General features: G+C 43.7%; 1 protein-coding gene across 2 annotated transcripts in view; it reads right to left on the bottom strand.

Moving 5' to 3' along the window:
• Positions 1 to 27906, bottom strand: part of LOC137646052 (KAT8 regulatory NSL complex subunit 3-like) — a 222856-nt gene that overhangs the window by 138041 nt on the left and 56909 nt on the right. For both annotated transcript variants that reach the window (XM_068379204.1, XM_068379205.1), the window contains one exon: positions 2798 to 2998. In XM_068379204.1, coding sequence (XP_068235305.1) covers positions 2798 to 2998 — 201 coding nt within the window. The remainder of the gene's footprint in view (positions 1 to 2797; positions 2999 to 27906) is intronic.

Below are 27906 nucleotides of genomic sequence, written 5' to 3'. Positions count from 1 at the left end.
CACTACTTTTCAGACTAGCTGTTCCTTATTCCTTCTCATCATAAGTCCAAGTCATCTTAATCTTGGATATCTCGATGCATTTTCTAGCTAGTGTAAATCACATGCTTCAAGAGAAATCTATCCTTTCACTATTACTATATAATTGGTGACAAATTCAAACCAATTTAACTTACATCTTGCAACTAAAGTTGTACCTACAAAATTAGAAAATAACTAATATAAAAAAAAATATTCATATAAACCATTACATATAATTAGTACATATTTCATAACCAAAATTATTTTAAGCATTTTTCCCCTAAAAAAAATGACAGTTTGAACTTAGTACTACCCAGGCATTGGGGAATCCTGAGTTTATAGTACCCACTAATATGACTAAATTTGACTTATGAATTTTGACCATATGAACTATCGCACAATGAAGTAAAATTTAAAATAGGTTGGGTAGCAAGATGGAAAAAACAAAACATGAACAGAGCTATCTTAGAAGGCTACGCAACCACAAATCATTCTTGTGAGCATTAAAAAAGTGGGAGTGAGAAACAAGAAGTGAAATTGTAAGTAAAGATTCTATATACAAAAGGTAAAGGGGTTTCAAAAAAATCATACATGTTCCACTACAAATTCTTTATTTGTAACAAGGCCAAATTACAAAGTAGGTGAGAGGGATTAAAGTGGTAAAGACACCTGGTTGGCAACAATTTATTGTTCTGTATTACTTCTTTTTATGAAATGATATCTAGAAGATCAACTAGAAAGGATTAACATTTAGCATCAGTACCTGTGTCTTCTGAGATATGAAGGGAATTGTGTCTGACACAGATATCTTAAATATAAAGCTCACTCCATCAACCTCATCAACACAATTGGAATTGTAATTCAAATTTTAGGCCAGAAGCCAGGCACTGGGACCAGTGAGGTCATTCAGCCCTGTAATAAATATAAGAAACTTAAAAAGTACTGGCTTAAAAGAAAGCTAGTACTAGGAACTGGAAAATGCTGGCTTAAAATATGCTAATACTAGGGAACTGGAAAATACAGACTTAAAAGGAAGCTAGTACAAGGAACTGGAAACCGTAACTCCCTAACATTTATTTGATATTGACAGTGTCAAACCAGGCACATCAAGAGAAATGTTTGGAAAGATACCATCCAATCCTGCCTCTTGCCAAGAGGATGGAGGTTTAGTTTGTTAGCATATGTAGTCTTCAAACAAGTGCTCCATCATGTAACTCACCAGCATCATATGTCCGACTATTATGTAACGATTGCAGCTGCTGCATCACCTCGAGAGAGGAACAAAAAAAAAAGAGATAGAAGAGCCAGTTATTACACCTCTCCTACAGACTTATAATAAATATGTTACCTTAGAAAGATGCATAAGTTCTATGTAGGAGATGGGAATACTACAAAATTACTGAAAGGCCACTCTCACCCCACAGAAACCAGTCCAAGTGTTTGAGGGGCAATATCAGCTCCAAGTACTCCAACAAGTAAACCAGAAGGCTAATGACAGGGCAAGGCTTCTGAGATAGCAAATGCACACACAAACCAAATTTCCCTCTGAAAGCAAACAGCCTCACTTAGACAGAAGGAACAATGTCTAAACCCTTCCTGTTGTTCCTCCTGCTGCTAATGAGAAGGCTTTGACCAACATTCCAGGAATACAGCATATGGAAACCTGACACTATGGTCAAAGCGTAATAATACTGGCTTCTCTTGCATACAATATACAGTACAAGAAATGTATTACATTTAAAACTCTGGCTAACCGTACCAGACCAGAAGGAATTGGCTGGTTGTTAAAAATCAGTTGTAAATAGTTAGGTGCTTCACCTTCTACAGTTACCATAGAATAATCACGATTCACCTTCTCACCTTCTAATGAAAGTACAGGTACAGAAAACACTAAAAGTATAAGTAAAAGAGAGAAACATGGTTAATCAAAAATGAGATAGTCAAATGAAGCACTAAGAATGATGATTTATAAGATTAAGTCAAATAATACAAGGAATGACAATATTGGTTGTAAGAGATCAAAGAATATGCCTGCACTTGCTCAGTACCATTGGCAGGAAATTATAGTTTTTTTTTTCAAGGGAACTGAAGTTTTTGGAAACATTATTAATGACAAAAAAAGATTTAAGTCATTTGTCTTGTTTATAGACAAATGAATCACTAAATTGAGTAAAGTAACATTCATAATTTTCTTCATGGAAGAAGTTTTAAAAGTATTAATAGATACCATTATTTTCTCACCAATTCTAGCTTAAATTTACATTACTTTTTATATCTCTTAATAATTATAATGTAATGTGTATAATTATTTGTATATGTACATAAAAATCAAAAAATATTTATTACCATGTGTAATACCATGATTATTAAATACAACCACACTTGAATAAAGTATATATTATATTCCTTTAGATTCAGCTTTCCCAAGGACAACCTTGAGAATAGGAGTTACAGTTTGCTCAAATTAAATTTAGCAGCATTTTGAGAAAACAAATTGGAACAAACTTATAACTTCATTTTGGATAGTGGAAACAAGAAAGTATTATGAAAAGACTAAAAGTAAACAAATTTGACTATAAGCAGCAGAGAGGTCTATCAAAAAGACAGACTTGAAAAAGTAAATTGCAAGTTATTCATGAGACTTGTCTTAATAAAGAAATGAAAGACTGCTTACCATAAGAAGCAATTGCAAGGATTCAAAATAAGAAAGAAAAGAACACACAGATAGCACAGCATGACCCAACTTCATAACAATAATATAATTTGCATTTGCACTTACTTTGGTATCTTTTCTTCCCAGTCTTCTTCATCATCTGCTGGTTTTGTTTCTTCTGGCTTATTTTCCATCTTTATTTGATCAAGTCGAGCAAACACAACATGCCTTTCACACTCACTCATTACTTGCTGAGCCTTGCTCAAATCATAAGGCAATGGTGGCAGAGGTGCTGGTTCACCATCAACATCACTTACTTCATCATATCTGAAAAGGGAAAAATCAAAAATTTTAAGTAATTTGTATTTTTCCTAACAGTACTTACCTCGAACTACTTTCTTAGGCATATCTGGGATTTCCTCCCATCCGACCAGAATTTTGTGTAGTTTACACTATTTTTATACCAGAGTATGATTTTTTTTTAACAAAAACCAGTAATTCATAATTATTCTGAATTTCTTTCTAGGTTAAAACTCTTAACAGTTAAGTCCCTGCTTCTGCTAAATGAAGAACCATGTAACAGAGGTAATCTTAATAGGTATCACAAGTAGTAAACCACCTATGTACAAGACAAAAGTTTTAATTTGTTAAAGCTTCAATTATGTACACAGATCAGCTAATCAGTCACAAGAAAACAAAGCTTCTACTCAGCAACCAAATAGATGAGGGATGAATAAGACATCCCCCCTTGTATCTAATTTTTCTTATGTAAAATCAAGGAAAAGTACAGTGCATCAAAAACATTCTATAATGAATCCAAAAGAAGCCCTTCCTGCATCCGTTGGAAACTTTATAATGTAACTCCATTAAGTAAATATGGTTGAGGTAACTATATCTTTGCTTATTGCCAACTGAGTTTTTAATGTTTCTTAGCAAACTGTCTTTTGATCCACTTTCAATTTTCAATGTTGTTGAGAAATTCCTTGATTCTGCTCATAACATTTGTATGATAGGTCTTTACGTTAGTGCTGTTTCAAGGATCATGTTATCAATCTTATACACATATGAGTTGGTGCACTAATTTTTTGTAGGATTATAACCTTTCTAACTAATTTAATAAAAGTGGTAGATGTAGATGGGTACTATAGTGAGTAAACATAGGCAAGTGTTATAAACTTAATACTAAAAATTTTCTAACAAGGAAAAGTTAAAAAAAAATACAGTAATAAGTCAAATGTGAAACTCACTTAAATCAATTAAAATTCAATGTAAAAACAAATAATTATCTGTCTCAATGAAATTAAATCACAAGTATTCTAGGTAATTTGTACTTTTCCAAACTATGCAAACCTGAGTCTTTTTAACTGGAGTATATCTTCAGTGAGCAGGAACAACCATTGAATTTTTAACAATGTAGGTATGGTAGCTAGCAGGAGGTAGGTGGGCATGCCGCAATGTATCAAGTCACTTTTGACCCTTGGCCCAAGGACTGAGCTGGGAGGTAAATACAGAAAGAGTAACTTAAAATCACAAATTTTAAGTAATTTGTATTTTTCATAACAGTACTTACCTCGATCTACTTTCTTAGGAGTATCTGGGATCTCCTCCCAACCGACCAGAGTTTTGTGTAATTTACCCTAGTCCCGTTTTCTATGAGGGGTAACCTCAGGTGGCGTGATACGCGCCCTGAGGCTAACCCCGGGTCAGAGAGCATGCTTGCTCAGGTCTTGATCTCCAGTAAGTTTTTGATAGCTTAGGTATCTATGAAGTCCAGCAAGGCACTCGTGGTAGGATGGGCGGGCCATTACCCGAAAGTAGTTAGAGGTAAGTACTGTTAGGTAAAATACAAATTACTTAAAATTTGTGATTTGTTCCAACACGGAGTACTTACCTCGAACTACTTTCTTAGGAGACTTATACCTTAGCTTAGGAGGTGGGAGTGTCCTTCAGGACCTAGAGACCATGATGAGTATAGAAGAGGAACCTACAGTAGGTAGGAGACTAGATTCTGCTGACCTCAAAGAAAACACGAGAAAATAGGAAAAACTACGCAAAAAACCATCTTAGTGTCTAAGAAACTCACTTCTGCAAGAATCCTAGGAGACATGTCCTTCCAATGATAGTGTATCCCATGGCAGTTTCAGGGGGCTACCCGAGTCAATTCCGGTAAGGGAATAGGGGAAGGAAGAACAAGGGGGCTCAGGAAGGAACCTGTGTCTCTCGGACTTACTACCCGCAGTTACCACTGGGGCTACACCTTTAAACCGTTTGGAGCGCGGAAATGACGGGGCCAAGCGAGAACCCGTCCAGGGACTTTCTCGAATAGTCCTTCAAGTAGTGAGCTGTAAAGGTCGACTGGCTAGACCAAGTACCTGCCCTCAGGATTTGGCCCACTGCCATGTTTTTCTCAAACGCCAATGAAGTATTTAGACTCCTAATGTCGTGGGGTCTGGGCTTTCCTGGAAGGGGGACCCCTGCACTACTGTAGGGCCTGACGATCACTTGCCTTAGCCAGGAGATAGTGTTCTTGGAGACTGGCTTCTTCACAGTCCCGAGGAAAATGAACAGACTCTTGATCTCGGGACGAAGTCTAGCTGTCCTCTCTAAATACTGCCATACTGCCCTCACAGGGCACAGCAGCAAGTCCCTCGGGTTGTCCGAGCGAGGGATAGCTGGCACTGAGAACCATTCAACTTTGGGGTCCCAAGCAGCTGGATTCTGAGTCTTGGCTACGAAGGAGGGTAAGAATCTGAAGGTAGCTTCTCGCCAGCCCTTCGAGTGTGAGATCTCGTACGACAGGCCATGAATCTCACCTACTCTTTGCTGATGCCCGAGCTAAATGAAAGACTGCCTTGAGGGTGAGCTCCTTGTCTAGAATGTCTTTTAGAGGCTCGAAGGGAGGTTCCGAAAGCATCTTCAGTACCCTAGCCACATCCCCCTGGAGCACTCTAGCGGCTTGGGGGGAACACGACTGCTCGAAGCTCTTGATGAGCGTCGAGATATATCTGGAGGCACCTAGGTCTAGGTCCTTCAAGAGGAAGACTTGGGATGGACGTGCCCACTTCGTCCCTGAGATAGACCAAGAAGTCTGCTATCTTGTGAATGGAGGCCCCTAACGGCCTGATGTTCTTCGAGGATCACCCCTTAGAAAAGGTAGCCCACTACGCCTGGTACACTCTCGACTGACCAACGCCTCAGGTACCCTGACATCCTTGATGCCGTCCTCGACGGAAATCCTTCCTTTCTTAGGAGACGCTCGATAACCTCCACACTTGAAGGCAGAGAGACCGAGGGTTTACATGGAACTTCTGGAAGTGAGGCTGCCGGAGAAGGTCTGGTCTGTCTGGAAGTGGCCCAGGTGGAAGGCGTGCCAGTTCCTTTAGATCCGCGAACCACTCTCTCTCTGGCCACCAGGACGCTACCAAAGTCACCCACAGGTTGGCCGTCCGTCTCACCCTGTGAGGACCTGTCTGATCATCCCGAAGGGTGGGAAGTCGTTAACGTTGAGGTTGCCCCAAGGGTGTTGGAAGGCGTCCTCGAACGCTGCTGCTGGATCTGGCACAGGAAAACAAAACACGGGGAGCTGTGCGTTTAGTCTCGTGACGAAGAGGTCTATAACCGGCGAGACCCACTTCAGGAAGAGGGTTTTGACCACTTCTGGGTGTAGGGACCACTCGGGCCCTACCACTTGACCCATCCTTCCGAGGCCGTCGGCCAGGACGTTCCTCTTCCCCGGAGAGAACCTGGCTGAAAAATTGATTGTTCCACTTCGGCCCATCCTAGGAACTCCACCGTGAGACTGCACCGTTCCTTCGACTTCAGTCCTCCTTGCTTTTTCACGAAGGCCACCACCGTGGTGTTGCCGCACACCGGAGCCACGGTGCTTCCCCGGGGTAGATGGACGAACTCTAGGCACGCCCTTTGTACGGTCCTCATCTCCAGCACGTTTATGTGCAGGTTCGTCTCCTCGACTTCCCATTTACTTTTTGCCGTTTTGTCGAGAAGATGGGCATCAAAGCCCTCCTTGGTTGCGTCCGTGAACAGGAGCATCTCCAGAGGGTCAGTTGCGAAGGGCATTCCCTTGAGAGTGTTCGTTCTGACGTGCCACCACTCCATGACTTCCTTCGTCTCCGGGGACACCAGGACTATCTTGTGCGGGGAATCCTATCAGTCTTTGCCAGTCCCTGGCTCTCCTGGGCTGGCCCGACAGGAAGGGCCAGAGTATCTGTTTCAGGTTGTCCAGTCTCTCCGCGGAGGGAAAGGCCCTCGCCATCCAGGAGTCTAGGACCAACCCTAGGTAGGCCATCCTGGTGGAGGGTATCAGCTGGGACTTCTCCAGATTGATGATGATACTCAAGACGTTGCAGAACTGCAGGAGCTTCGCGCCTTGTTCCCTCAGTACTTCCTCTGAGGCTGAAAGCAACAACCAGTCATCTAGGTACCGAATCTGGCGGACGCCCTGTTCGTGCGCCCAGTCTGAAACTGTTGCGAAGACCCCCGTGAAGCCCTGAGGGCTGTCGACAGTCCGAAGCATAGGGTTTTTAACTGCAACGTTTGGGTACTCCATTTTACCCTTAGGAACTTCCTGCTGGAGGGATGGACAGGGACCTGGAAGTAGACGTCTTTGAGGCCTATGGACCTCATGAAGTCCTCCTCCTTCAAGGCCGCAAGGACCGACTTCGGAGTGTCCATCTTGAAGTCGGTGTTGCACACAAATTTGTTGAGGGCTGAAAGGTCTATGACCGGTCTCCAGACCCCTGTCGTCTTCTCCACCAGGAAGAGCCTGCTGTAGAACCCTGGACCCGGTTTCTTGACTGGTTCTACTGCCCCTTTCGCCAGCATTGCCGAGCCTTCTTCCTGCAATACTGCTACTCTCAAGGGGTCCTTGGGTGCCAACCACTCCGCCTGTTGATCTGGGATCCGAGGTGGGGGTCCGCAAGGAAGGGCAGCCTGTACCCCTCCTTTAGTACTGCTACGGTCCACGGATCCGCTCCGTGGTCCCGCCATGCTTGCCAAGATCGTTTGAGGCATCCCCCCACCTGAGGCGTCGGCAGGGGGGGCCCTTCTCCAGCGGCCACTGAGGCAGGCACTGGAGAGGCAATAGCCCTGTTCTACCCGCTAGGGGGAAAACCACTTTGCCTTCGTCACGGATGGAGCCGTCAGGAACGTGGTTAGCCGTCATGGGTCTAACCCCTCCCGGGGAAATCCGTGGGGTTTAAGTACCCTGCCATGTCAGCGGCCGCCTCCGATGCTTGGATGGGCTGGCCGGGACGATAGCACGGCTGCACGGATGGAGCCGCCGGGACGGAGGTAGCCGTCATGGGTGTGTCAGCGGCCACCTCCAATGCTTGGATGGAGCTGGCCGGGACGATGGAGCGGCTAGCTCCATCACGGATGGAGCCACCGGGACGGAGGTATCCGTCATGGGTCTACCCCCTCCCGGGGAATCCGTGGGGTGTGAATACCTTGGTATACCAGCGGTTGACCACGAAGCCTGAATGGAGCTGTCATGGTACCGGGTATGGATGCCATGCTGCCGGGTCGAGCCAGCAGCTGCCTCCACTGGACGGATAGAGCTCCTACGGAGATCCATGGAGCCGCGGGCTTCCCCGTGCTGGCTGGTTGGTTCCTTCGTTCAGGGCAGCCCATCGAAGAACCGGAGGCCGGGACAAGGCTGCCAGTTCGAAGGGACGACTCTCTCCGCTGGGCGGGAGAAGTCGGAACCTTCGCGGGCTTATGCCTGTCGACCGAGACCTGGTGCGATGACTTCCGTCGATGATCGGGTCTGCTGGAGGAATCGTACCACGAGGATGGTGAAGGAGCTCTAGGGAGCCAGCCAGTGAGGGCCTCTGCTGCACGGGGGTATCTACCAACCTGGTGAAGCCCGAGAGCCAGTCCTCATCCGTCACGGGCTTCGGTTCGTCCAGACTGTGGTGCCGTCTGATGAGGGCTAGTACTTTTCTGTACGCGGGGGCCCCGTCCGCTGAGCCTTCCGTCGGATGCCCTTCTGCCTGAGAAGGAGCACCTACGACGGGGGGCCCCGCTTGGGGTGAAGGCATCCTTTGTCATGGTACGACCGGCGGTTCTGGATGGAGGACGGGCATCGCCGCTGGGACGGAGGCCTCCGTCCTGGACTTGTCTCTCCCCATGGAGGACCAAGCTGCTGCGGGCTTCCTCGTGGCTGCTGGTTGTCTTTCACGTTCTGGCCGGCCTGTCGAAGTCTTGGAGGCTGGGACACGGCTGCCAGACAGAAGCTGCGACTCTCCGCTGGGCGGAAGGAGTCGGAACTTTCGCGGACTTATGCCGGTCTGCCAGAGCCTGCTGTAGGAAGCGTACTTCTGAGCGGGAGAACGAGCCCTTGGGAGCCAGCCAGAGGTACCCGGAACTGCTGAAGCTCCCAGGAGGTGTCTGCATGGGATGGCGACACGCACCCATTCTTCCCTAGGGGGACGACTTCCTCTGTGCCTCCTTCTGGGAGATCCTCCGACGGGCGCGCTGACACATGTGACGGGGGTACTCCGACGGAGGACCTCGCATGTGGGGGAGTCCTGGACCGACGCTCTCGCGGGGGTTCCCGTCGAAGGATGGACATCGCCGTCGGGACGGGGGCCTCCGTCCTGGGTCCAACATCTCTTCCGGAGGTTCTCGTATCTGCGGGCCTGCCCGTCGAGGAAAGCCAAGGGCTGCGCTCGTGACGAGCTAGGTGGCCTTTGGAGGTCAGGACTCGACTGCCAGACCGAAGGGGCGACACTCTCCGCTGGGCGGATGGAGCCGGAACCTACGCGGTCTTACGCCTGTCGACTGGAACCTGCCAAGATGAGTCCCTCCGTTGGGTGCCGCTGCTGTCGGAGGAGTATCTATCCGGGGAGCTCGTCCTCGGACGCCAACTTGAAGGACCCGGCGCCGCAGCTAGCTCCAGCAGCCTGTTGCGGTGAACCATCACCCACTCACTGCTCTTGGGGGAAACCCACGCAATGGGGTCCGACAGCGGGGAAAGCTCCTTCTCGGCGTTGCCCTCGGCTGCAGAAGTGACTGAAAAACACGCCAAAGAGGCTGGAGAAGAATTAGGGACATTTTTCCCCACATGGGGTCATCAGAGGAGACGTGGCCTGCTTGCACCAGGACTCCGTCTCCCGTACACACTTCCGCCCCTCCCTAAGGCCCCTTACTCGCCTGGAACGACCCCACAACCCCACTATCCTGAAGATCAGACTCTTGGGGAAGGGCCGCGGGCCTCTTCCCCGCAATGGACTTCCCTCGTCCCCTACTCTGGGTAGGGGAGGGTGGTAGGGAAGCTCGGTCAGACGAGACGCCCGGCGAAGCAAGGGAGGAAGGGACGCTCGGCTTCTTAGGCGACCTCTTCGTTGCCTACTTCTTCTTGGTGCTATACCGCACCCACTCAGACTCCTGGGGAAGAGCAATGGGCCTCTTCTCCACAACTGACTTACCTCGTCCCCTACTCTGGGTAGGGGAAAGTGGCTGAGAAGCTCTATCCGACGAGGCATCGGGAGAAGTAAGCGGCGAGGAGAGGCACGGCTTCCTATGTGACCTCTTGGACGCCTTCTTCTTCTTGGTGCTGAAGCGCACCCACTGCACCTCGTTCCAGGACTCGCACTCCGGACACGTGGCTGTAGGAGAACATAAGCTGCCCCTACACGACAAACACAAAGGAGAAGGGTAGGAAAGAGTATAGAATGAACACAATGGGTCCACGTGGGGGCCGCGTGAGACACAAAGGGGGTTGGGGACACAAAGGGTCGCACTGGGTAAGGAGAGAGTGTCGAGATGTTATCGCGACGCGACCAGAGAACTTACTGGAGATCGAGACCTGAGCAAGCATGCTCTCTGACCCGGGGTTAGCCTCAGGCGCGTATCACTTCACCTGAGGTTACCCCTCATAGAAAACGGGACTAGGGTAAACTACACAAAACTCTGGTCGGTTGGGAGGAGATCCCAGATACTCCTAAGAAAGTAGTTCGAGGTAAGTACTCCGTGTTGGAACAAAGTAATTTCTAAAAAAACACAAATGTTAAAATTAATTTGTTTTTTTCATAGCAATACAAACCTGAGTCCTTAATTAGAGATATAGTTTAAGTGCAAGCTAGAATTGGTCACTAAAAGTTGGATAATGAGCAATTCTCCAACTTGATAGGGAGCGGGGTGAAAAGCCCTGCCCCCTTTCCAGTCAGTGTTCACTTTCGTTTTGATCTTTCGGCTCAGGACTCAGAAGGATGGTTTGAAGAAGGAAGTTCTATTAAAGAACTTAGGTTTGTATTGCTATGAAAAATATAAATCACCTTAAAAATAGGTAATTTGTTCCTATCAGTATACAAATCTTTGCCTTTAATCGTGGAGAGACACTTCTTTGTGGGCTGGATGTCCCCTAGAATCAAACTGGAATCAATTTCTTTCCTGGAAGTGATCAATGTTCGAGCTCCAAGGACTCAAAGCAAGGACCACTGCCACCTCCTATCTTTCTGTCATATGGGTAGTACATCCCACAGAGAGGATGCGAGTCAGTTACATATCAAGTATTATAATTAATTAATTGAATTGTTATAAGACCCACTATCCTCCTCCTTGTTACATGAGGATGGAGAATTACTTATTGTACTTGGAATTGAAGATGGTGCTCTGAATGTAACTTGGCAGCATCTGGTCCAAGCAGCTTGAAACATTTCAAACGCTTTGTCCCCGAGGGGGGAGGACAGAAGAATAAAGGAAAATGGCCACTTATAACACCTTTAATTTCAGACTTACATCTACAAATTACCAGAGATGAGATGCATCCTTGTTCAGTGTGAAAGCTGAGCTGGTTACACAACTTAAGCAGCCACCACAGGTCCAAGCATGTAGGTGTCAAAGGACTTGTGGGTGCACTTATGCAAGTAAAAGGCTATGAAGGTGGTTTGTCTATTCAAAACACCAGCCTTCACCACAGACAGATTCCTCCTGATAATGAGGGTGGGGCTAATTCCCCTGACCAAGTGAGCTCAAGTCCTGACTGGCAACTAGACTGCCTCATATATCATTTCGCTAAGTAAGAAAGATAGTGTTCCTTGAGACTTCTTTCTTGGGTCTGCCAGTGCTAATGAAAATTTTACGACATTCAAGGCTGAGGTATCAGGTACTTTACAGATAGCACAGCAGTAACCTCACGGAACACAAGAACACCTCCTCTTGATCCTCACCCAATGCCTCCCAATGAGAGGGGACGGAGAGGGAATCGAAACTAGGATCTTGTGCCGCCGGGTTCTGGAACTTGTCACTAAGTCCAGCACAAAACTAAAGGAGACTATCTTTACACCACTCAGCGTGGGTGACTGCATAAAAGAGATCATGCAACTCACCAGCTCTCTTTGCCAATGCTAGAGCTAACAGAAAAACAGCCTTGAAAGTCATATTCCTGTCAGACAACCTCCTTAAGGGGTCCGGCCGGTATACCAATATATGGGGGTATTGGACATACACATACATATACCAAAGGCACTTCCCCCAATTTTGGGGGGTAGCCGACATCAACAAGAAACAAAAACAAAAAAGGGGACCTCTACTCTCTACATTCCTCCAGCCTAACCAGGGACTCAGCCGAGTTCAGCTGGTACTGCTAGGGTGCCACAGCCCAACCTCCCCGGTTATCCACCAGAGATGAAGCTTCATACTGCTGAGTCCCCTACTGCTGCTACCTCCGCGGTCATCTAAGGCACCGGAGGAAGCAGCAGGGCCTACCGGAACTGCATCACAATCGCTCGCCATTCATTCCTATTTCTAGCACGCTCTCTTGCCTCTCTCACATCTATCCTCCTATCACCCAGAGCTTTCTTCACACCATCCATCCACCCAAACCTTGGCCTTCCTCTTGTACTTCTCCCATCAACTCTTGCATTCATCACCTTCTTTAGCAGACAGCCATTTTCCATTCTCTCAACATGGCCAAACCACCTCAACACATTCATATCCACTCTAGCTGCTAACTCATTTCTTACACCCGTTCTCACCCTCACCACTTCGTTCCTAACCCTATCAACTCGAGATACACCAGCCATACTCCTCAGACACTTCATCTCAAACACATCCAATTTCTGTCTCTCCATCACTTTCATTCCCCACAACTCCGATCCATACATCACAGTTGGTACAATCACTTTCTCATATAGAACTCTCTTTACATTCATGCCCAACCCTCTATTTTTTACTACTCCCTTAACTGCCCCCAACACTTTGCATCCTTCATTCACTCTCTGACGTACATCTGCTTCCACTCCACCATTTGCTGCAACAACAGACCCCAAGTACTTAAACTGATCCACCTCCTCAAGTAACTCTCCATTCAACATGACATTCAACCTTGCACCACCTTCCCTTCTCGTACATCTCATAACCTTACTCTTACCCACATTAACTCTCAACTTCCTTCTCTCACACACCCTTCCAAATTCTGTCACTAGTCGGTCAAGCTTCTCTTCTGTGTCTGCTACCGGTACAGTATCATCCGCAAACAACAACTGATTTACCTCCCATTCATGATCATTCTCGCCTACCAGTTTTAATCCTCGTCCAAGTACTCGAGCATTCACATCTCTCACCACTCCATCAACATACAAGTTAAACAACCACGGCGACATCACACATCCCTGTCTCAGCCCCACTCTCACCGGAAACCAATCGCTCACTTCATTTCCTATTCTAACACATGCTTTACTACCTTTGTAGAAACTTTTCACTGCTTCCAACAACCTTCCACCAACTCCATATAACCTCATCACATTCCACATTGCTTCCCTATCAACTCTATCATATGCTTTCTCCAGATCCATAAACGCAACATACACCTCCTTACCTTTTGCTAAATATTTCTCGCATATTTGCCTAACTGTAAAAATCTGATTCATACAACCCCTACCTCTTCTAAAACCACCCTGTACTTCCAAGATTGCATTCTCTGTTTTATCCTTAATCCTATTAATAAATACTCTACCATACACTTTTCCAACTACACTCAACAAACTAATACCTCTTGAATTACAACACTCATGCACATCTCCCTTACCCTTATATGGTGGTACAATACATGCACAGACCCAATCTACTGGTACCATTGACAACACAAAACACACATTAAACAATCTCACCAACCATTCAAGTACAGTCACACCCCCTTCCTTCAACATCTCAGCTTTCACACCATCCATACCAGATGCTTTTCCTACTCTCGTTTCATCTAGTGCTCTCCTCACTTCCTCTATTGTAATCTCTCTCTCATTCTCATCTCCCATCACTGGCACCTCAACACCTGGAACAGCAATTATATCTGCCTCCCTATCATCCTCAACATTCAGCAAACTTTCAAAATATTCCGCCCACCTTTTCCTTGCCTCCACTCCTTTTAACAACCTTCCATTTCCATCTTTCACTGTCTCTTCAATTCTTGCGCCGGCCTTCCTTACTCTCTTCACTTCTTTCCAAAACTTCTTCTTATTCTCTTCATATGACTGACCCAGTCCCTGACCCCACCTCAGGTCAGCTGCCCTCTTTACTTCACGTACCTTGAACAAATTCACTGAGCTTCAAATGGCAATGGAGAATGCTTATACGAAATATTCTGTCAACATTCCTCTTGCTTTCATAGTTACAGGTTAATTAGTAAAAGTAACTCAATAAATGACACACATTGATCCCTACAAGAAAATGCAGTATTTCTTCTGTTCTTGTAAATTTTGATAATCGTTACATTTTCTAAAAAAAAAATTGTGAGCAATGACATCTGTATAGATTCCCTGTGTCACAAGACAGGAAGTTCAAGTTATGATTACACCCTTCAGTGCTAGCACAAACCAGAGAGAAAGTGACCTCTGAAATTCACTCGCTTTTACGTCTGTTTTTCATCGGTTTCGGTAAGAATTTCATCGTGTTAAAGAGGAAAAGACAATTTCAACATCATGCTAACATAAAGAAGAAAATTAGCTCTAATAAGAGTTCAGAAGTGGGTAATATCAAAGATATTAGTGGACTTAGTGAAGGAGAGAGAGAGAGAGTGTTGTGGATGAAGGAGTGATCATAAGTCTAAAGAAGCAAGATATTGAGCAAAGGGATCTTCATTTATGATTAAATTATGATAAATAACATTGTTTAGGTTCATTATCATTAAAAAAGGAACATAAAATTCATAATAATCATGATTTATTACCATTGTCTTTGTAAAAATACAAAGAAAAACTTTGAACGCCCGTATCTCAAAACTATACTTATTGACCTCCAAATTCTATCTTCTCCCTTAGTTTTAAAGTTATGCCACAGAGGAAAAGACAATTTCAACATCTTGCTAACACAAGGAAGAAAAAAATTTGCTCTAATAAGAGTTCAGAAGTGGGTAATGTTGGCGATATTAGCAGAGTTTGTGAAGGAGAGATACAATGAAGGAGCGACCGTCTCATCTAAAGAAGCATATTGAACAAAGGGATCTTCATTTCTGATTAAATTATAATAAATAACTTATTTTTGGTTTATTAATATCCAAAAGGGAACATAAAATTCATAATAATCATGATTTATTGATATTGTCTTTGTAAAAATACAAAGAAAAACTTTGAATGCACGTATCTAAAACTATACTTATTGACCTTCAAATTCTATCTTCTCCCTTAGTTTTAAGGATATAGCATTGGAATTTGGTATATAACTTAGGACATTAAAAAACAATAAAATATAGCCATTTTTTCCATTTTTTATTTATATTTTTTCTTAGTTTTTTCCCCTGATTTATAGGGTTTATTTTTTCACCGTAATGAAAAAAAAAATTCACATCAAGCAAAAAATTACTTTTAGGAGAAAAAAGGAATTTTGACGAAGGAAAAATCTATTTCTGGGCGAGGAACTTGTGTCGTCCAGTGAAATGCTCCTCTAGCACCATTTCTAAGGCATAGTTATTGCTGAATATACCAGAGAAAAAAGATGCATGGAATGCCAGGAATAAACCTAGTTCGCACACACTACTATTTTATTGGAGGTCTACATCAGGTCTATATAGGGCAGTAATCCCAGGTCTTAATATTAAGTATCAAGGGAGGAGATAGAATTTGAAAAACACTCACTATCAGGATAAATCGCCTACCGTCGCAAAACCGAAGGCAGAGGCAAAAATCCTATGCAGTTTGGAGATGTCCTAAGTCACCTTATTAAGTGATATGAATGACAAAGTCCTGTCTTTAAAAAACGGTATTAGCCGGCAGCCCCCCAAAGGCACAAACGGGGTACACGTAAAAGCCTTCAGAACCAAGGTAACATCCCACTAAGGGGGCCTGAGGTCCATAGGTGGACAAGACTTTGAATCTTCTAATGAGCATAGATAACTCCCAAGAAGAAGAAAGATCTAAGCCCTTCAATCGTAAGACAATACTAGAGGCTGAGAGCTAGTCTTTGACAGGCATGACTGAAAGACACTTCTTCCAGCAAAGGAAGACGAGGAAATCAGTGATATGTGTTAGATTTACTCCGGCCAGAGAAATATCCCTTCTACAACACCAATTGCAGAAGACAGCCGATATAACTTAGTAAACAGCTGTAGAGGAGCTCCTGAAATACCCAGACATCTGTGCAGTGCCTTGCAAAAAGTCTTCTCTCAGAGGAGATGCTGGATAGTTTCCATCCATTAAGTGCTAACGACTCCACAGCATGATGCTATGGTACCTCTGCTAGTGTGGCTGACAGAGAAGTGTGGGCCACTGGAGTAGTTCTCTCTGGACTTCGACTTAAAGCGCAAGCAGATCGGACTACCACACTCCTTGGGGCTATCTGGAAATCACCAGGGTTATTCTAAGTCTTGAGAAAATCAAGTCTGTTGATTACTGGTCGGATCAGGCTGAACAGCAGAAAGGCATACACATCCAAGTGATCCCATGGGTGTTGGAAGGCATCTTTGAACAATGCCTATGGTTCTGGAACGGGGGAGGAGAGCACAGGGAGTTTCCCGTTTGTCCCCAAAGAGCCACACACGTCAAGAAGCCTTTCTGCTCCCAGGGGATGCACAGACCATTATGTTGCTACAACCTGATTCATGCAACTGAGTGTGTCTGCTAACCCATTCCTCTTGCCCAGAATGTACTTGCTGACAACTCCATGGTGTGAAATGCCATCCAATTGTACATTCGGTTGGTTGGCTAGTAAAGGGGGCGCAAGACCGTGCCTTTTTGTTTGTTAACATAGGTTACAGATGTACAGATTACTTTCCTCTTGTATCAACACCCCTGAGACAACCAGATTGCTCATGTGTGCACCTCACCCAACGTTTGATGTGTCTAAGACCAGAAACAAGTCCGGAAGTAGCGAGTCGAATGGAACTCCCTTGGTGAGATTTACCTCGTTGTGCCACTAAGTCAGATCGTCCCAAACTCAGGAAGGAACAGGGGGTCCCTGTCCACCAACCAGCAATCTTTCAGACACCATTAAAGAGTTCACTGGTGGAGACAAATGTGAGGAACGAGCTTCTCCAATGAAGAAAGAAGATTGAGAAGACATTGCCAGTGCTGAGCAGGGATTTAAGCCTTGGACAGAAAGGATTGCACAGCCTCCCTGATGCGATCATCTGTAGGACAGACTTTCTCTGCTGCCATGTCTAGTAGCATGCCCAGGTACTTCACCCTCTGCTTGGGTATGAGATTTGATTTCTCCCAGTTTATCACAATCCCCAGATCATGGCAAAACGCAAAAATCCGATTTCAATCCTGAAGCAACTGCCTCTTTGAAGAGGCCAGGATCAACCAAAAGTCAAAATCCGTCAAAAGACGTATCCCTCGTGAGTGGGTCTAAGCGGAACACTTGGTACACCATACCACAGAGGAAGAAGAGGAGGTAGTTTTGAGAGGTCTGATGAACAGGCACTTAAAAGTATGTATCCCTTAGGCCTATCAAAAGCATGAAGTCTCCCTCTCTGAATGAATACAGCACAGACTGTACTATCCCATTCCTGAATTTTGTAAAAAAAAAATTGTGAGCAATGACATCTGTATAGATTCCCTGTGTCACAAGACAGGAAGTTCAAGTTATGATTACACCCTTCAGTGCTAGCACAAACCAGAGAGAAAGTGACCTCTGAAATTCACTCGCTTTTACGTCTGTTTTTCATCGGTTTCGGTAAGAATTTCATCGTGTTAAAGAGGAAAAGACAATTTCAACATCATGCTAACATAAAGAAGAAAATTAGCTCTAATAAGAGTTCAGAAGTGGGTAATATCAAAGATATTAGTGGACTTAGTGAAGGAGAGAGAGAGAGAGTGTTGTGGATGAAGGAGTGATCATAAGTCTAAAGAAGCAAGATATTGAGCAAAGGGATCTTCATTTATGATTAAATTATGATAAATAACATTGTTTAGGTTCATTATCATTAAAAAAGGAACATAAAATTCATAATAATCATGATTTATTACCATTGTCTTTGTAAAAATACAAAGAAAAACTTTGAACGCCCGTATCTCAAAACTATACTTATTGACCTCCAAATTCTATCTTCTCCCTTAGTTTTAAAGTTATGCCACAGAGGAAAAGACAATTTCAACATCTTGCTAACACAAGGAAGAAAAAAATTTGCTCTAATAAGAGTTCAGAAGTGGGTAATGTTGGCGATATTAGCAGAGTTTGTGAAGGAGAGATACAATGAAGGAGCGACCGTCTCATCTAAAGAAGCATATTGAACAAAGGGATCTTCATTTCTGATTAAATTATAATAAATAACTTATTTTTGGTTTATTAATATCCAAAAGGGAACATAAAATTCATAATAATCATGATTTATTGATATTGTCTTTGTAAAAATACAAAGAAAAACTTTGAATGCACGTATCTAAAACTATACTTATTGACCTTCAAATTCTATCTTCTCCCTTAGTTTTAAGGATATAGCATTGGAATTTGGTATATAACTTAGGACATTAAAAAACAATAAAATATAGCCATTTTTTCCATTTTTTATTTATATTTTTTCTTAGTTTTTTCCCCTGATTTATAGGGTTTATTTTTTCACCGTAATGAAAAAAAAATTCACATCAAGCAAAAAATTACTTTTAGGAGAAAAAAGGAATTTTGACGAAGGAAAAATCTATTTCTGGGCGAGGAACTTGTGTCGTCCAGTGAAATGCTCCTCTAGCACCATTTCTAAGGCATAGTTATTGCTGAATATACCAGAGAAAAAAGATGCATGGAATGCCAGGAATAAACCTAGTTCGCACACACTACTATTTTATTGGAGGTCTACATCAGGTCTATATAGGGCAGTAATCCCAGGTCTTAATATTAAGTATCAAGGGAGGAGATAGAATTTGAAAAACACTCACTATCAGGATAAATCGCCTACCGTCGCAAAACCGAAGGCAGAGGCAAAAATCCTATGCAGTTTGGAGATGTCCTAAGTCACCTTATTAAGTGATATGAATGACAAAGTCCTGTCTTTAAAAAACGGTATTAGCCGGCAGCCCCCCAAAGGCACAAACGGGGTACACGTAAAAGCCTTCAGAACCAAGGTAACATCCCACTAAGGGGGCCTGAGGTCCATAGGTGGACAAGACTTTGAATCTTCTAATGAGCATAGATAACTCCCAAGAAGAAGAAAGATCTAAGCCCTTCAATCGTAAGACAATACTAGAGGCTGAGAGCTAGTCTTTGACAGGCATGACTGAAAGACACTTCTTCCAGCAAAGGAAGACGAGGAAATCAGTGATATGTGTTAGATTTACTCCGGCCAGAGAAATATCCCTTCTACAACACCAATTGCAGAAGACAGCCGATATAACTTAGTAAACAGCTGTAGAGGAGCTCCTGAAATACCCAGACATCTGTGCAGTGCCTTGCAAAAAGTCTTCTCTCAGAGGAGATGCTGGATAGTTTCCATCCATTAAGTGCTAACGACTCCACAGCATGATGCTATGGTACCTCTGCTAGTGTGGCTGACAGAGAAGTGTGGGCCACTGGAGTAGTTCTCTCTGGACTTCGACTTAAAGCGCAAGCAGATCGGACTACCACACTCCTTGGGGCTATCTGGAAATCACCAGGGTTATTCTAAGTCTTGAGAAAATCAAGTCTGTTGATTACTGGTCGGATCAGGCTGAACAGCAGAAAGGCATACACATCCAAGTGATCCCATGGGTGTTGGAAGGCATCTTTGAACAATGCCTATGGTTCTGGAACGGGGGAGGAGAGCACAGGGAGTTTCCCGTTTGTCCCCAAAGAGCCACACACGTCAAGAAGCCTTTCTGCTCCCAGGGGATGCACAGACCATTATGTTGCTACAACCTGATTCATGCAACTGAGTGTGTCTGCTAACCCATTCCTCTTGCCCAGAATGTACTTGCTGACAACTCCATGGTGTGAAATGCCATCCAATTGTACATTCGGTTGGTTGGCTAGTAAAGGGGGCGCAAGACCGTGCCTTTTTGTTTGTTAACATAGGTTACAGATGTACAGATTACTTTCCTCTTGTATCAACACCCCTGAGACAACCAGATTGCTCATGTGTGCACCTCACCCAACGTTTGATGTGTCTAAGACCAGAAACAAGTCCGGAAGTAGCGAGTCGAATGGAACTCCCTTGGTGAGATTTACCTCGTTGTGCCACTAAGTCAGATCGTCCCAAACTCAGGAAGGAACAGGGGGTCCCTGTCCACCAACCAGCAATCTTTCAGACACCATTAAAGAGTTCACTGGTGGAGACAAATGTGAGGAACGAGCTTCTCCAATGAAGAAAGAAGATTGAGAAGACATTGCCAGTGCTGAGCAGGGATTTAAGCCTTGGACAGAAAGGATTGCACAGCCTCCCTGATGCGATCATCTGTAGGACAGACTTTCTCTGCTGCCATGTCTAGTAGCATGCCCAGGTACTTCACCCTCTGCTTGGGTATGAGATTTGATTTCTCCCAGTTTATCACAATCCCCAGATCATGGCAAAACGCAAAAATCCGATTTCAATCCTGAAGCAACTGCCTCTTTGAAGAGGCCAGGATCAACCAAAAGTCAAAATCCGTCAAAAGACGTATCCCTCGTGAGTGGGTCTAAGCGGAACACTTGGTACACCATACCACAGAGGAAGAAGAGGAGGTAGTTTTGAGAGGTCTGATGAACAGGCACTTAAAAGTATGTATCCCTTAGGCCTATCAAAAGCATGAAGTCTCCCTCTCTGAATGAATACAGCACAGACTGTACTATCCCATTCCTGAATTTTGTAAAAAAAAAATTGTGAGCAATGACATCTGTATAGATTCCCTGTGTCACAAGACAGGAAGTTCAAGTTATGATTACACCCTTCAGTGCTAGCACAAACCAGAGAGAAAGTGACCTCTGAAATTCACTCGCTTTTACGTCTGTTTTTCATCGGTTTCGGTAAGAATTTCATCGTGTTAAAGAGGAAAAGACAATTTCAACATCATGCTAACATAAAGAAGAAAATTAGCTCTAATAAGAGTTCAGAAGTGGGTAATATCAAAGATATTAGTGGACTTAGTGAAGGAGAGAGAGAGAGAGTGTTGTGGATGAAGGAGTGATCATAAGTCTAAAGAAGCAAGATATTGAGCAAAGGGATCTTCATTTATGATTAAATTATGATAAATAACATTGTTTAGGTTCATTATCATTAAAAAAGGAACATAAAATTCATAATAATCATGATTTATTACCATTGTCTTTGTAAAAATACAAAGAAAAACTTTGAACGCCCGTATCTCAAAACTATACTTATTGACCTCCAAATTCTATCTTCTCCCTTAGTTTTAAAGTTATGCCACAGAGGAAAAGACAATTTCAACATCTTGCTAACACAAGGAAGAAAAAAATTTGCTCTAATAAGAGTTCAGAAGTGGGTAATGTTGGCGATATTAGCAGAGTTTGTGAAGGAGAGATACAATGAAGGAGCGACCGTCTCATCTAAAGAAGCATATTGAACAAAGGGATCTTCATTTCTGATTAAATTATAATAAATAACTTATTTTTGGTTTATTAATATCCAAAAGGGAACATAAAATTCATAATAATCATGATTTATTGATATTGTCTTTGTAAAAATACAAAGAAAAACTTTGAATGCACGTATCTAAAACTATACTTATTGACCTTCAAATTCTATCTTCTCCCTTAGTTTTAAGGATATAGCATTGGAATTTGGTATATAACTTAGGACATTAAAAAACAATAAAATATAGCCATTTTTTCCATTTTTTATTTATATTTTTTCTTAGTTTTTTCCCCTGATTTATAGGGTTTATTTTTTCACCGTAATGAAAAAAAAATTCACATCAAGCAAAAAATTACTTTTAGGAGAAAAAAGGAATTTTGACGAAGGAAAAATCTATTTCTGGGCGAGGAACTTGTGTCGTCCAGTGAAATGCTCCTCTAGCACCATTTCTAAGGCATAGTTATTGCTGAATATACCAGAGAAAAAAGATGCATGGAATGCCAGGAATAAACCTAGTTCGCACACACTACTATTTTATTGGAGGTCTACATCAGGTCTATATAGGGCAGTAATCCCAGGTCTTAATATTAAGTATCAAGGGAGGAGATAGAATTTGAAAAACACTCACTATCAGGATAAATCGCCTACCGTCGCAAAACCGAAGGCAGAGGCAAAAATCCTATGCAGTTTGGAGATGTCCTAAGTCACCTTATTAAGTGATATGAATGACAAAGTCCTGTCTTTAAAAAACGGTATTAGCCGGCAGCCCCCCAAAGGCACAAACGGGGTACACGTAAAAGCCTTCAGAACCAAGGTAACATCCCACTAAGGGGGCCTGAGGTCCATAGGTGGACAAGACTTTGAATCTTCTAATGAGCATAGATAACTCCCAAGAAGAAGAAAGATCTAAGCCCTTCAATCGTAAGACAATACTAGAGGCTGAGAGCTAGTCTTTGACAGGCATGACTGAAAGACACTTCTTCCAGCAAAGGAAGACGAGGAAATCAGTGATATGTGTTAGATTTACTCCGGCCAGAGAAATATCCCTTCTACAACACCAATTGCAGAAGACAGCCGATATAACTTAGTAAACAGCTGTAGAGGAGCTCCTGAAATACCCAGACATCTGTGCAGTGCCTTGCAAAAAGTCTTCTCTCAGAGGAGATGCTGGATAGTTTCCATCCATTAAGTGCTAACGACTCCACAGCATGATGCTATGGTACCTCTGCTAGTGTGGCTGACAGAGAAGTGTGGGCCACTGGAGTAGTTCTCTCTGGACTTCGACTTAAAGCGCAAGCAGATCGGACTACCACACTCCTTGGGGCTATCTGGAAATCACCAGGGTTATTCTAAGTCTTGAGAAAATCAAGTCTGTTGATTACTGGTCGGATCAGGCTGAACAGCAGAAAGGCATACACATCCAAGTGATCCCATGGGTGTTGGAAGGCATCTTTGAACAATGCCTATGGTTCTGGAACGGGGGAGGAGAGCACAGGGAGTTTCCCGTTTGTCCCCAAAGAGCCACACACGTCAAGAAGCCTTTCTGCTCCCAGGGGATGCACAGACCATTATGTTGCTACAACCTGATTCATGCAACTGAGTGTGTCTGCTAACCCATTCCTCTTGCCCAGAATGTACTTGCTGACAACTCCATGGTGTGAAATGCCATCCAATTGTACATTCGGTTGGTTGGCTAGTAAAGGGGGCGCAAGACCGTGCCTTTTTGTTTGTTAACATAGGTTACAGATGTACAGATTACTTTCCTCTTGTATCAACACCCCTGAGACAACCAGATTGCTCATGTGTGCACCTCACCCAACGTTTGATGTGTCTAAGACCAGAAACAAGTCCGGAAGTAGCGAGTCGAATGGAACTCCCTTGGTGAGATTTACCTCGTTGTGCCACTAAGTCAGATCGTCCCAAACTCAGGAAGGAACAGGGGGTCCCTGTCCACCAACCAGCAATCTTTCAGACACCATTAAAGAGTTCACTGGTGGAGACAAATGTGAGGAACGAGCTTCTCCAATGAAGAAAGAAGATTGAGAAGACATTGCCAGTGCTGAGCAGGGATTTAAGCCTTGGACAGAAAGGATTGCACAGCCTCCCTGATGCGATCATCTGTAGGACAGACTTTCTCTGCTGCCATGTCTAGTAGCATGCCCAGGTACTTCACCCTCTGCTTGGGTATGAGATTTGATTTCTCCCAGTTTATCACAATCCCCAGATCATGGCAAAACGCAAAAATCCGATTTCAATCCTGAAGCAACTGCCTCTTTGAAGAGGCCAGGATCAACCAAAAGTCAAAATCCGTCAAAAGATGTATCCCTCGTGAGTGGGTCTAAGCGGAACACTTGGTACACCATACCACAGAGGAAGAAGAGGAGGTAGTTTTGAGAGGTCTGATGAACAGGCACTTAAAAGTATGTATCCCTTAGGCCTATCAAAAGCATGAAGTCTCCCTCTCTGAATGAATACAGCACAGACTGTACTATCCCATTCCTGAATTTTGTATGGCAAACAAACTTGTTCAGCGGAGAGGTCAATGACGTCTCCAGCCACCAGTCGACTTTTCCACCAGGAAGTGATGACTGTAAAAGCCCGGAAATACTTCTTCAACAATGGTTCCACCTTTGCTAGCAAGGCCAGGGCTTTCTTGGATGTTGGATGCTCCAACAGAGGGGTAATGCTGGCATAAGCATCTCCCTCCCCTCTTCCCACTGCCACTCTTCCTAAATGGAGAGACTTGGTTGATCAAAAATACTGTGCATGCACAGGCTCTTTTCGAAGAGGTTGAAGGGGACACAGGACCCTTCATTGACCCTAGCTTGACAGAACCCAAAGCTTTGGTCTCTGTCCCTTTTGAAGTGCCTGGGGCCTTGAAAAAGACAGCACGGTGGATCAAAGAATATTGCGAAGCAGTCCTCTATGAATACAGCGCCACTGGTAAACGACCATCCAGCAGAAGTGGCGGCACACCAGACCAACAAATTCCTCAACGCCGACGCCACCTCTGAGGTAACTTGTCTTGAGAAGTGAGAAACCAATGCATCTCGCTTCTTCAAGACCCAGTTAGCCCGCAAGTTTACTGACTAAGGACCAAGGAAAGAGACTGCCTTCCCGTCCGACAGCACAAAACTCTTGTACTTCTTCAAAACCTAAGGAGTTGATAACTTTGTTGGCTTTGCGAAGTACATAACTGCCCTTGGCCACTGATCAAGCCATGAAATAGAGTGGATAGCAGCCAAGGCCAAAGCCTCTATAGCCACAGACTCAGATGCCGAGAATGACATGACTTAATTTTAGTCTCTCCAACGAAAACCAGAGCACAGTAACAAGTCAATCTGCAGAGGTGCAGTCATCGCATTCTCCTGTGTGTATAACCTTCGCTGCCTGGAGAGAGGTGGTGGCAAGATCTTGCTCGACCTGCTGGCATGCAGTGAAGTCTCAGTCACGTAGATGTGATTATCTACTAGGTCAGAGACCAAGTATACCAGAGCACCAGCCACCTGTTGAGACACTATCACTTGAGAGATATTGGATCTTTTGACTGGCCAGACAGTACTACAGTGTATCCCTCTCTCTGGTTACGGCTTATTTTTCCTTTGCCTACACACACCGAATAGTCTGGCCTATTCTTACCACATTCTGCTCTTTCCTTATACACCTGACAACACTGAGATTACCAAACAATTCTTCTTCACTCAAGGGGTTAACGACTGCTAGGTAACTGTTTAGTGGCTACCGGTACTTTCTATTTTTTTGGCTATGGTAAGCAGCTCTTCTAGGAGTGCACTATAAAATCAAACTATTGTTCTTTGGTCTTGGTTAGAGTTCTCTTGCTTGAAGGTACACTTTGGCACACTATTCTATCTTATTTCTCTTCCTCTTGTTTTTTTTTAGAATTGTTTATAGTTTATATATGAAAGATCTAATTCAATGTTGTTACTGTTTTTAAAATATCTTATTTTGATTGTTCACTATTTTTCTTGCAGTTTATTTCCTTGTTTCCTTCCCTCACTGAGCTAGTTTTCCTTGTTGGAGCCCTTATGCTTACAGCACCTTGCTTTTCCAACCAGGGTTGTAGCTTAGCTTTATAATAATAATAATAATAATAATAATAATAATAATAATAATAATAATAATAATAATAATAATAATAATCAGACTAGGGCTTCAAGCCTGGTAGGACACCCTAGTGTTAATCCATGACAAAAGTCCTTGCAGTGGTAACTATTAAACCAGGCTTACATTCCACATGAAGGACCCTGAAGGAATCAGTTAGCTCATGAGCTCCTTTACTCCCTCCGGATGGAGAAGAACGACTCTACAAGGACAAGGACGCTCTCCTATTCAAAGCAAAAATTGGGAAGGGTGCGAAGTCTTACCTTCACCAGGTCTTAATTGAAAACCATCATATGGGACTCACAATTGTTTGATAAACTCTGGAGGTACAGGTCGAAGGATAAGAACTAATAATCCCTCCAGATGAGGAAGAGCACCTCCTTAAGGGCCTGGGCATGCCTCCTATGTCATGATACAGTAGGTATGATGAAGGTAGGAGCAATGCTCAGTACCAACTAGCCTACGGACTCACCTGACCAAACCCTAAGGCAGTGGTTTCTAATCTTTTCTAATTCTAGCACCATTCATTGAAAGGCATGTATCTTCCAGCCCTCCACCCCTCTTTCCTTAATTAATGTAATTTACTGGCATAGTCAGCAAATGTTAATAATATCACTATCTATCTATTTGTACTTCTATCCACTTACCTTCACTTAAATGCTTGCATTTTTACTCTAAGCAAAGTTCCTCAAATCTCAAAGAGGATGTGATGAAACTGTGACTCATTCCTTTTTCTATTGCTATGCGAGAAGGGTATTTTGTTTAAAAAAGCTATAAAACGAGGATTAAAACTGGTAGACGAAAATGACCATGAATGGGAGGTAAATCAGTTTTTGTTTGCGGATGATACTGTACTGATTGCAGACACAGAAGACAAGCTTGGACGTTTAGTGACAGAATTTGGAAGAGTGTGTGAGAGAAGGAAGTTGAGAGTTAATGTGGGTAAGAGTAAGGTTATGAGATGTACGAGAAGGGAAGGTGGTGCAAGGTTGAATGTCATGTTGAATGGAGAGTTACTTGAGGAGGTGGATCAGTTTAAGTACTTGGGGTCTGTTGTTGCAGCAAATGGTGGAGTGGAAGCAGATGTACGTCAGAGAGTCAATGAAGGTTGCAAAGTGTTGAGGGCAGTTAAGGGAGTAGTAAAAAATAGAGGGTTGAGCATGAATGTAAAGAGAGTTCTAAATGAGAAAGTGATTGTACCAACTGTGATGTATGGATCGGAGTTGTGGGGAATGAAAGTGATGGAGAGACAGAAATTGGATGTGTTTGAGATGAAGTGTCTAAGGAGTATGGCTGGTGTATCTCGAGTAGATAGGGTTAGGAACGAAGTGGTTAGGGTGAGAACGTGTGTAAGAAATGAGTTAGCAGCTAGAGTGGATATGAATGTGTTGAGGTGGTTTGGCCATGTTGAGAGAATGGAAAATGGCTGTCTGCTAAAGAAGGTGATGAATGCAAGAGTTGATGGGAGAAGTACTAAAGGAAGGCCAAGGTTTGGGTGGATGGATGGAGTGAAGGAAGCTCTGGGTGATAGGAGGATAGATGTGAGCGAGGCAAGAGAGCGTGCTAGAAATAGGAATGAATGGCGAGCAATTGTGACGCAGTTCCGGTAGGCCCTGCTGCTGCCTCCGATGCCTTAGATGACCGCGGAGGTAGCAGCAGTAGGGGATTCAGCATTATGAAGCTTCATCTGTGGTGGATAATGTGGGAGGGTGGGCTGTGACACCCTAGCAGTACCAGCTGAACTCGGTTGAGTCCCTTGTTAGGCTGGGAGGAACGTAGAGAGTAGAGGTCCCCTTTTTGTTTTTGTTTCTTTGTTGATGTCGGGTACCCCCCAAAATTGGGAGAAGTGCCATGGTATATGTATGTGTGTGTATGTATAAAACTGAAACTTGATTCATATAACCATAATATTGAAAAATGTAATAAAACATCAATGGCCTTTGATGACAAGAAAGATTGTTACTCTAACTTGTAGCCAAAATGTATGCCAACGTTCTCCATCAAACAAATTTTTCAATGAACTCTCATATGAAAAATTGATAAATTGCACCTGTTCAGATGTAGAAAGTTTACTTGTAGACTTAAAACTAAATGGGTTCTTCATCAATCTGTATCCACGTACAGGACATTTTGACATCGGTATACAATTAATTTCAATCTTGTGTTTTAAAATAATTAAGAA

This window comes from Palaemon carinicauda, chromosome 8 (assembly GCF_036898095.1).
Source record: "Palaemon carinicauda isolate YSFRI2023 chromosome 8, ASM3689809v2, whole genome shotgun sequence".
Lineage (NCBI taxonomy): Eukaryota > Metazoa > Arthropoda > Malacostraca > Decapoda > Palaemonidae > Palaemon > Palaemon carinicauda.
The sequence above is the reverse complement of the archived record's forward strand: the minus strand, read 5'-3'. Positions and strand labels throughout refer to the sequence as shown.